We start from the raw sequence: 11,893 nt of genomic DNA on the forward strand, positions 1-11,893 counted from the left end.
CTGCTATATTTCTGATCATTTAGGCTATTTCAAAAAGCAAATGTGCTCAGAGAACCACTTCCTATGCAAGAAGTGTATACATGGCACATACACAAAAATTGAAAATGAAGCTACAGAGTGTCTATGGTGCACACCTTGTGATCTTGGGCGTGAGTAAAATTTTTGTTTACAATTTAAATGCATTAACTCATAAATGTAAAAGCTCATAAGTGCATAAGGGTTTAATGCCATCTTTTGTTTTTTTCAGTGAATCAAATTGTTACAAAAAATTGTACATCTCAGAACAACCGGGAATGCGGCTGCGGAAATGGCTTCTACAGAGAACCCGACCGCATTTCCATCTTTCGCTGTGTGAACTGCATTAAGTGCAAAAACTGCAGCACATGTAAGTACTTAAAGCCATGGGCGTGGTAGTGGGGGGAAAAGTGGACCTGACTACCCAGGGCCCGAGTAGGGAGAGGGGCCCATGAAAATCCTGATTTTTTTTTCGCTCACTTTCCTTTGTTTACTGGCATGGATAGGGGCCCATTAACATAGAGGGTGTACAGGGCCCAGAATTTGCTGCTACGCCCCTGCTTAAAGCTGACTATTATGCAGGCAGAGATCAAGAGAGCACAATTGGTCTTGCTCTCTCTGGTTGGGTAAATGGTGTTCCTTCCCAAAATCACTCTTACTGTGATGTTGGTCAGCACAGGCATCTGTTGGCTGATGTATCAGAGCTGGGTTGCTGTGCTTTCCTCTGATGTGGAAAGAGCACTGTTTTGGTCTGTGAACCTAATTTTGATCCAGTTTGCCACGTTTCCACCAACAAAAGTAAGTTCCAGAACCAGGGACGTTTGTTTTCAGTGGGACCTGAAGAATACTAGGTTCTTTAGAGCAAACTGTGATTGCTTTTGTTTACCAGTGCTGTGCAACACCCTCTGTTGATAATGTGACAGTTCCACTAATCAAATCAAATCAAATTTATTTGTATAGCGCTTTTTACAACTGTTGTTGGCACAAACCAGCTTTACAGAAACGTGATCACAGGACAAAGAGTCAGACAAAAGATTAAACATAGAAAATACAGAATACAGAACCCCCAGTGAGCGCTGAGGCAAGGAAAAACTCCCTCAGAGCTGGAGGAGGAGGAAGAAACCTTAGAAGGACCAAGACTCACATTTAAGGGGGGACCATCCGACCACTGGTCAAACGGCTTTTAAATTAATTTTAACAAGTCTTTCATACATCCACATAGGTTTATATATTCAGGAGTATAGCAGCACCACTAATGGCTTATAGAGTGAGATAGGTGATGAGCGGCTGATCTGTGGTGGGTGATGGAGAAGAGCTGTCTTCAGAAACTTCCAGTCTGGACAGACAGGGGACATGAGAGCCTGAGGGTCCAACATCCATCGGTGTCAGGTCAGACTGGTGGGCAGTCAGTAACTCGGAGGAAGGCAGAAAGCTGGAATTAGTTTTGACTGGATTTATGTAAAGCAGAGAATATAAAACATTATCAGAGTGTGGCTAATGACTCCGGCAGATCTAAATAAGACAGCCTAACTAAAGGGAGAGAGCCAGAAGGTAACACAGACATGGAGGCTCCCTGAAACACCGGCATCCACCCACTCCACCGTCCACAAACCTGAATGACTGTGTGCAGTGGGAGATCAGCAGCACCAGCATCTTAGTTTACCACAATTCCCTCTGTCCATGAACCCCTGGATCTGCAGCCTTATCTAAAGGAAAAAATAGTTATTACCAAAAGCTAAACTAAACAAGCAAGTTTTCAATCTAGACTTAAAGATTAAGACTGTGTCTGAGTCCCGAACATATTCGGGGAGATTATTCCAGAGTTGGGGAGCTTAATAAGAGAAAGCTCTTCCTCCTGCAGAGCTCCTCTGAATTAAACCTAGGTACAAACGTGGGCTGGTTCGCTGAAAAGCACCATGGTTCTTATAAGCCCAAACAGAACTAGTTCTTTTGGTGGAAAAGCACTAGGAGTGCACTGGCTATCCAATAATGCTGCATCAGTGGTGGTTGGAATAGAGTCGGAGGCTGACTGCACATGTGTTGGGAAGAGGCATGTGCTAGTCTTTGTTGTCCTGGTGTTAACTTGATTTGTTGTTGCTGATTTTTTACTTACTGTATGAACGTGCTTATTCTGTTTTTTAGCATGTTGTAGTATTAGCATCTTCCATTTCTCCTTCTTCCACAGGCCCGGAATGTAAAGATATGTGCATATCTTGCAAGCATGGTCAGTACAAGCAAGACGGGAAATGCCAGTCATGCGCCAAGTAAGAAACTTTGTGGAATTGTTCTATTGGTTTGTTCAGCTTTTAGAAAAAAATGGGATATATGAGATGTATAGAAACTTGTTGACCAGGCGAACACAAATGAACATGATCATGTAATCACATAGTAGCTAAATAAAGGCATTATAGAGTCAAACTTTTTGTTTCTATCATATATTTATGTCACACTGGTTGGTGCCGAGATAGTACACAGCTGTTGTCTGTCTGCTCCTATTTCTGACTGGTAGAGCTATATATTAGCATGCTGTAGCATGACTGTGTAAAGCCCAATTTATACTTATTCGTCCAACCTAAGCCGTAGCCTGCGCGTCGTTGCATACTTTATGCTGTAGCTCGATGGGCACCTTCCTGTAAATGTAACTTTGTGTCGCAGACACTCGCAGCTGTGATTTGGCCGCAGGTCCTAGTGTTCCCGCCCACATATTCCCACCTTTGCGGTTTAAAATTTAGAGTGACGTAGAGCCGCTGATATGCGCACGCAGAAGTTTAAACTCGCTCCACTGTGTAGCGCACTCTTGCTGGATACACATAGGCTACAGCATAGGTTTGACGCAGAAGTATAAATTGGCCTTTAGACAGCACTTGTATTGATCATTTTACCTACAGTATATTAAATACACACTGTCTTGAAAACACAGCTGCACATGGACCACTTGAAATTACATGGACAGTATAAATGCTAGCTAAGTTTAGCTAACTAAAACTGAGTCTCAGTGCTTACCTGTTAAGGAGAGAAATGGACGCTAAGCATCAGTCTTGTAGTCCTTCTACGATTTAAGTTTTTTCTATCTATTAAATTAACTGCCAATTTGTACTCTTATTTTACTCCATCCCTGGTCATGGAACGTTTTAGAAGGATCCCAAGGCTGCAGCACCCTGTGTTTGCCTGCTATTGTGCTCTGTGTTCCATACCTGGCAACCCAGGCTGTGGAAATATGCTGCTTTCAAGTCACATACGACATTAATTCTTTCTGATGTTTGTTGCCTGCAAAGATCACATATATTTACAATTAACGCAAATAAAAAAAATAATTAAGAGCATTAGGTGAGCAAGGATTTTTATTTGGTAGAAGTATCAGTGCCATGTACGTATCTGTTTTTTTGTTTGTTTGTTTTTTTACAAATGTTTTTTACAAGCGTGTTTTTCTGACACGTCCACAATTTAAAAAAAAATCAGGACTTAACCCTCCTATTGGTAAATAGGCATTCATGTGCTTTCGTCTCGTGAACTAGATATTTCCAACATGACTTAGGACTGGGGAATGGGCAGTACGTGGGGTCAGAGGCTAAATCACACGCAAGTTTCAGAGAAGAAAATGCTGGTTAAAGTCCTGCTGTAAAAAGATGCCAGTGCCTAAGAGTGCATTTTTCCTTAATATCTGATGAAACATACTGGCTGTTTTATGAGATAGTATAGAAAATATAATCAGATTGGTAATCACGTATGCATATTAAGAGAGTTTGAATAATGAATTTCAGTTTATCTCTACATTGTGGGTAAAGCAGTAACAATAGACCTAACAATAGACCCTAGATCCTCAAGTGCTCTGTATTAATTTTTAGCTCACTCCTTTTTTCAGTTTCAAAACTCTACTAAGGGCAGATAATGACTACACATTTAGAGCTGTTGCCACTTCAAAAAAGTTCAGAAGCGTTAGTGAAAACGTTTCAGATTCTGTTTGATTCTTCAAAGTGGAATCTTGATGCATATAGGTTAGTGGGTTGTGGGTTTCCTGTATACAGGAGCAAGAATTTCCTGCCATTTTACAAAAGTTCTACTAATCAGATCTCCTAAGGAAATGTCACAACCATAACATCTGTACAGTACACACTGTGACAAGCTTATTAGTTACACCCACTCCACAGCAGTGCCTAATAAGTTGTCATAAATTTTAAGTCAAGTCTGCTTAGTTATCAGTCAAAAGACAGAGCTGTCCTGTGTCCTGTACTATGTGTATGCTGTGTTCAGCTATGTTCATTTCTTTCGTGTGTGATCTGTTTTGCAAGAAAGGATGGGTTTTAAAAAAATATATTAATATAATATATTAAAAAAATGTTTGTCTTTTTTTTATTGTATGTAAATGTAATTGAAGCAAATATAGCTCAAGCAGAAGTGAAAGCGAGTGGGCCCATTATTAGCTAAATCTCCCCTTTCCGTTAAAGGGCTCTCAGTCCGTGACAGCCCCAAGTGTGTAGGTTTATGCTTACAGATGGAGTATATGACAACATACTCTGCATCCTTAGAAGCCAGCAAATAGGTTAGAATCATGTTTTTCCTTACCAGCATGATAAGATGTCCCCCATGAGCACCTCAGTCCAAAAGATTTCTGCCAAGCACCAACAGTTTCAAGGAGGCAAAAATAGACAGAAAATACACTGTTCTGAAAAATTAAGGGAACACTTAAATCGCACGTCGAATCTCGATGAACGAAAGATTCAGGTTAAAAATCTTTGCTGACATAAATTGTATAGTTAGTTGTGACCAAAATTACATAGCAACAGTCAATGGAAACCAAAATCATTAACCCACAGACTCAAATTTATATATAAAATATGAATAGAAATGAATAGCAATAAAACATTGAAATCATAGCTCATCCAGTTTTCCATGAATTGTATCAGGTTTGTTAAGAAACTTGCACACCAGTAGCCCAGTAGCTCGTCAGTTTGTAGTATTTAATCTTTGCAGGTCCTTAAAAAGTCTAAAAATGCTTTAAATTAAAATCTGGGTAATTAAGGTCATAAATTTACTGTAAATTTGCTGTACGTATTAAATTTTCAGATGGTGCATTTAATGCTGGTGGGTAAGCACATACTTACTTTAAGGTTAAGGTTAGCGGTGAGGCGGCTTACATTAGCAGCGAGCTAGCTAACATACTAACATTAGCGGTGAGCTAGCTAACATACTAATGTTAGCGACGAGCTAGCTAACATACTAACATTAGCGGTGAGCTAGCTAACATACTAATGTTAGTGACGAGCTAGCTAACATACTAACATTAGCAGTGAGCTAGCTAACTTACTAATGTTAGCGACGAGCTAGCTAACATACTAACATTAACGGTAAATTGCTAACATACTAATGTTAGCGACGAGCTAGCTAACATACTAACATAAGCGGTGAACTGGCAGGTATTAAAGCATTAAATTTGACTTTAAAAATGGTGCAAGAACCCTGCTTGAGACTCTTCTTCTGGAAGACACAGTAAAACCTCTTGTAATAGCATGACCTGCACCTGAGCAAAACTCAAAACTAGAGAGAAATCAGTCAGGAGGGTTGAGTAGAAAGCATTTGTCTGGGGCCACCACCTGCAAAACCATTTCCTTTTTGGGGGTTGTCTTGCTGTTGCTTCTCTGGTGCACCTGATGTCACTTCCATTTGCTTCAAAGCAGATAAACTTGATTTAAAATCCTTACTTTCAATGACTCACAATGCTTCCTGACTGAATTGACTTTGTGTTTTACAGTGATGATTAAGTGTTTCCGTATCTGTGTGCGCAGTGTACATTACATTGAGTCTTACTACTCTAGTAATAGGGCTGGGCTGTCAGAGGAGCATCGAAATGGACAGTGCTTCTCTAAATGCGTCTAAACATGAGATTAATATTTTTTACATTTAAGCACACTGCTACACTTGTATCTCACTTTCCATAGTATGAAAGTCCATCCTTACAAACGAGAAGCAGATATGTTCTTCTAAACTATTCTGAAAAGATTTCAGTAGGATAACCACTATACCACTATACCATGCCAGACCAATCAACAAGCTTGACCTAAATGTAATGATTTATTTTTGCAAATAATTTAAATTTCACATCATAAATAGTTTTTTGCAATATTTTTTTAGATTGGAAAAAAATCTCAATTTCTGAAACAGAAAAACAGAATGTAAGGTTTTGGCCAAATGCCCATTAGCAATGCAACTGGGGCCCACTGGGGGGACATACCAATTCATGATCTTCATCCAGTCAATTAATTTGTCTCGCTTTGTTATTTACTTTCTTTTTTCTTATTCACTCTCTTGGTTCCTATTCAACTCTTGGTTCCTCAACTCTGAATCGTACATGAAACCGCTGTGTTGCTAATTTGCTATGTGACAACAGGTTGTTAAGGTGTAATTTTTTTTTTTATCTGATTGGACCTTTATACTATCTATGGCCTACAGAAGTGGTCACATTATCATAGGCCCTACTATAGAACCCTGTGGGACTCCACAAGAAGAGGTGGAGAATCCATGTGTGAAAATGGTGATCTCATGCTTCCTGAACCACTCTTTCACAATTCCAACACCATGAATCCTGCCATTGTCATCTTGGGAATGATAGCTGTATATATATAAATACTTTCATTACATGAATTTTAACACAGATTTTATTTACAGCCTTTTTCTCTCTCATTATTTCAGCAATTACTGTGCCAATGAAGACTGTAAATCGTTTTGTACTAAAGGTAATATCACACACATGAAGACACACACTATTTAACATACATTTCTTATTTCATACATTCATACACCTTGTTTCACCCTGTTTTTCAAAGTTCAGGACTCAACAGGACCACCACACAGCAGGTATTATTTGTGTGGTGGGTCATTTTTAGTACTACAGTGATGTCATGGTGGACTACTCTCAGTCCAGCAGTGACATAGCAGTGTTTAAAAATTCCAGCAGCACTGCTGTGGCTATACCTGCTCTGGCTATACCTGCTGTGGCTATACCTGCTCTCTGGTGGGTCTGTTGTGATACAGTGTATCACAATATTTATTATAATAAAATATTTTGTCTTGTTTAGAACCACCTGGAGATTGGATTCAGGTGCTGCTGATCGTTCTGCCAGTTTTGCTGCTGCTGCTTTTTGTTTCTTTCCTTGTTTGCTGGACCTGTAGGAAGAGAAAACGGTGGATCTGGAAAGATCAAAAGAAAGTCATCCCAAGAAATGTGCATATACCTGGTAAATTTTTACTTTACTTGCTATAAGTTTATTTATTTGGTTTATTTAGGTTGAATGTACAGATCTAAAGCACTTTGATGAATTTATGTAAGTGAAAATGTGATCATTCTGTGGACAGATATACTTATAGTTCATTGTTGCCTTTTGTTTGAATAGTTCAGCCTGGTGGACCTGTTCCTACGCTGCTGGTTGGTATCTCCTTCGCCACTCTACATTTCACTTTTCCAGTGTCTTTAAAACTTGTAAATTGATGTTTGTTTTTCTGTTTGTTTATTTGTTTTTTTTTAAGCATTTCTCGGACTTGGAAGATGACCCTCACACAAAAGGCATAGTAATTGTTATTTTCTGTGCATTTTTTTAGAAAAGCTTGACACTGCATGTTGTTGTCATCATATATAAAAACCTTGTGGCTTTTATATATTTTGTAATTATTTTAGTTCAAGCTGCATATTTTGTACCAATGAAAAATGTGTCCACAGAGATATTGGAACAATTAGAATGCAATCTTTATAATAATGTCTTAATATAACAATAAATAGACCAAAAGTAAAAAAAGGTTTTTGAATGACAGCAACATGTATCACAGACCTTGTATTACTTGTATACATAAAGATGATTCAAAGTGTAGAGGTAATTTGAGAGTAAAGAACCTTTTAAACTTGTAAAGAGCCTTTGCACCAAGTTGAGATTATTTAGATCTTTGAAATGTTCTTTATACTCCCTCATCTCTTCAAGAAATGTGTTTTTTTCTCATTGAGCCAAAGTGCTTTTCTGCAACTCAAAGTACTTGAGAGAATGTAGCTTTATGTTTATGTTTAGTTCCTGCAAACATTTTATTATATTTGTCAATGAGACAGTACTATAGAAATGAAACTTGGATGTAACTTAAAAGTAGAGGAGTGTACAACTTATAGTTGTAGTTGTGTAGTTTTCTGAAAATAACTTAACACACAGCCATTCATGACTAAATAGCTAGCAACACAAGTCATAATCCCACAGTGAACATGTCCAAATTGTGCCCAATTGTGTCATTCTCCCTGCCTGGTGTGATGTTGCTCATTAGAATTACAATATCCCTGATGTGAATAGGGAGCAGGGCTGTTAAATTGGTTGTTTTGGGTACAATTCTGTCATACCGGCCACAGGATATTCAACATGGTACTTTATGGCAAAGAACCTACTGAGGATGTAAGACATAGACTTGGTGCTCTCAATCCTTTCACAAGGCTGTTCCAGAAGGGAGCCTCTTCTGAAGCTGACACACAAGAAAGCCTGCAAACAGTTTGCTGAAGACAAGAGTATGGATTCCGAGAACAAAATAAACTTGTTTGGCTCAGATGGTGTCCAGCATGTGTGGCGGTATTTTGGAGAGGAGTGCCAAGGCAACTGTCTCTTGCCTAGAGTCAAGCATGGTGGTGGTAGGATCATGGTCTAGGGCTGCGTGAGTGCTGTTGGCACTGGGGAGTAAACCTAATTGAGCACCTGTGGGGTATTCTTAAGCAGAAGGTGGAGGAGCACAAGGTGTGCCATGAATGTTATCTTGAAGGAGTGCAAGAGAATTTTAGGGGCAACTGGGGCAACTGGTGAATTCCATGCTCAAGAGGGTTAAGTCAGTGCTAGATAATAATGGTGGTCACACAAAATACAGACACTTTGGGCACAATTTGGACACATTTAATGTGAAGTCTACTCATTTTTGTTGCCAGCTATTTAGATACTAATGGCTGTGTATTAAGTTATTTAGTCAGTAAATCTAAACCAATATAAAAGCTTTACACTCCCTACTCTAAGTATATCCAAATTTAATTTCTATAGTGTTGTCCCATTAAAATATATAATACAATATTTGCAGAAATGTGAGGCGTGTACACACTTTTGTTTGATACCATATATAGAAACGGTATCAAATTGTAACAAATATAAAAAAATGACGATATTATAATATCACACCTGCAAAACAGGTTACCATCTGAGTGCGATTTAATTCCAAACAAGAGCGTACATGGGTTGTTTGTGTGGAAATTGTTTAGTTTCTGAAAGGAATAACACTCAACAGAGTACAATATTGTGCAAATTATGTGGTAGAGACATTTAAGGAGCAGCATGACAAATTTATTTTACAATCTTAAACAACATAATCCAGTGAAGTTTGCTGAGCCAGTAAAATACATATCAAGATACACAGTTAAAGACACAATTTCCTCTTTAAATGTACTATACGTTTTATTTAGGGTGCTATGAATGAATATTGAGGCTTTAACATTATAAGTTTTATTAAGGTTTTCATCATATCCAATCATATTGAACATCAAATGTTTCTTAAACATATCGAGATATGAGTTTTTTTTTTTGTTGTTTGTTTTTTCAATTTACACGGCCAATTACTTAACCCACTCATTTGGACTCCCCCTATCACTAGTAAAGCCCCAACACACCAGGAGGGTGAAGACTAGCACACGCCTCCTCCAATACATGTGAAGTCAGACACCGCTTCTTTTCGAGCTGATGCAGCATTGCCGAGCAGCCAGCGCGCTCAGAGGAAAGCGCTGCGACTCAGTTCTGATACATCAGCTCACAGGCGCCCTTTGCTGCGGACATCACCCTAGGAGTGATGTGGGGAAAGAGCGCCATCTACTCACCCAGAGGGAGCAGAGCCAATTTTGCTCCCTCTGAGCGCCGGCAGCTTGATGGCAAAGCTGCATGGGTGGGGGTTCGAACCTGCAACCTCCCACTCATAGTGGTAGCTTTAGACCACTGGACCGCTCTGCGCCCCGAGATATGAGTTTTAGTCATATTGTCCAGCCTTAGTTTGGTTTTTGAATGACACAGTAGTCCCGTGCAAAATATGCTATATAAGCAACTTCTCGAACAACATAATCCAGTGCATTTTGTTCAGCCAAGAGTGCAACTGTTTTTTGTTAATTACTATATTATATAATTTCATATTGTATCATATTATCGCTTTTTCTCTTAAGCGTATAGAGGTATGAGTTTGTAATCACATCGCCCAGCCCTAGCTGTGAGTGTAGATAACGATTAGTCACAATCTCAAAATTTTCATTTCTTTCTTCTTGTTTGAAGAAATTAAAGAAATTGTGAAAAACACACCCTTTCCTGTCAGCCCTGAGTCTTATCCTAATATTAATCAGGTGGGTGTTTGTGAGCGTGTCGGCTAGGCTGGAGGTACAGTGATGAAAGTGATAGAAGGGCTACAGAAAAGCTGAAACATCAGATACGACAGCATACCTCATTCTTCCCTATGTCGCTCACACTTCCTGTGGCCTCTGTACACATTTCTGTTATCACAGCTTTATTATCTGCCTATCACATGAACTTCTGCAGAAAAGCATCAACCTTCTCTTCCCAGACAGGACTCAAGAAAACAGCTACACAAGTTCCTTCCTTAGCTTATTACTTCATAGCAAATGTATTATTCTCATACAGATAAAAGATGTTAATCACAGTGACAGTGAAAAATAGTGTACATCCAGAGACAGGCAAACACTATATAGACCTGAATTAGTTCTTCCGTCCATATCGCCCATTGTGCTTAGTTGTGCGAGCTTGTTTAGAGAAGAATGAATTAGTTTTCCATCAATCAGTGCATTAACATTGACACAGTATACAACATAAACATTTGTTTAGTATAAAATTCAAAAACATCTCCTAAACTATTATTAATTAAACAAATCAAATTATCAAATCTTTAAACGTGTGCAGTTACATTATTATGCTGTTAATAAAATATCAGTGGTGTAAAATGATCTTAAAATGCCAATCAAATAATTTAGTGCAATTATTTCTGGGACCAAAAAAATATATTAATTTAAAACTCGATTTTCTAGGCCACTCATTTGCATTTAGTACACACAACCTAAATTTGAACTGCAGACTCAGATATTGCGGGTTACATAACCTAATCTACCCTAATCAGTTTTATTGCATTCACTGTTGTGCACTTTGTGGGCTGATAAATGTATCTGTCTCCTGTCTTGTTTTGAAGAAAGGAAGTGAAGTTAAAAAAAAGAGTGAAATACACTGCCATTTACCTCAACAACAACGCTGCCCTATTAAAGCCTGAAACACCGAAAGGCATGTACATGATCCCATTCTCTGATTATTTAGTCTTCTAACTAAATATCAAAATTATCCTTTCAAAGTAGTCCCTTAATAAAGTATTTAAGTACTTAATAAATCTGACTAGTTTATCAGTAACAAGCCTTGAGATTATTTAGAAATCTAACAAAATATAAGTCTGCAGTTGAAGAAGTTCAAATAAACTAAACTTCCAATAAAAGGAAATAAATGTTTAGAAAATCTAATATCTATCTAATAACATTAACTAAACATATTTCAGAACAAATAAAAAAGGAGCATAAAGGTATGTGGAGAGGTATTAAACTGTACTGTACTGTAAGGTATGGGAGCCATAGTTTGGTCCACTCAGTCAAATGGGGAATACACAATATGAGCTACTAGATTAAATACAGTAATTTCACAGATATGTGCTACCCAAAAACCTTATGCTGCATCGTTGGATGGTTGTATATGTGTCTATTTTGAGGTTTACATCACATAAATTTGTGTATCATCTAGAAACCTGAGTTTCCAGATTCTAGAAGTACAGGGCAATACAGGGCAATAGA

General features: G+C 38.3%; 1 protein-coding gene across 2 annotated transcripts in view; it reads left to right on the plus strand.

Moving 5' to 3' along the window:
- si:ch211-112c15.8 (tumor necrosis factor receptor superfamily member 1A) overlaps positions 1-11,893 on the plus strand; it is a 32,660-nt gene that overhangs the window by 14,807 nt on the left and 5,960 nt on the right. For both annotated transcript variants that reach the window (XM_022677436.2, XM_022677435.2), the window contains exons 3-9: positions 24-149; positions 248-385; positions 2,201-2,279; positions 6,703-6,746; positions 7,089-7,247; positions 7,404-7,435; positions 7,537-7,573. In XM_022677436.2, coding sequence (XP_022533157.1) covers positions 41-149; positions 248-385; positions 2,201-2,279; positions 6,703-6,746; positions 7,089-7,247; positions 7,404-7,435; positions 7,537-7,573 — 598 coding nt within the window. In that variant the 5' untranslated portion in view covers positions 24-40. The remainder of the gene's footprint in view (positions 1-23; positions 150-247; positions 386-2,200; positions 2,280-6,702; positions 6,747-7,088; positions 7,248-7,403; positions 7,436-7,536; positions 7,574-11,893) is intronic.

This window comes from Astyanax mexicanus, chromosome 13, assembly GCF_023375975.1.
Source record: "Astyanax mexicanus isolate ESR-SI-001 chromosome 13, AstMex3_surface, whole genome shotgun sequence".
In the NCBI taxonomy this organism is placed as follows: Eukaryota; Metazoa; Chordata; class Actinopteri; order Characiformes; family Acestrorhamphidae; genus Astyanax; species Astyanax mexicanus.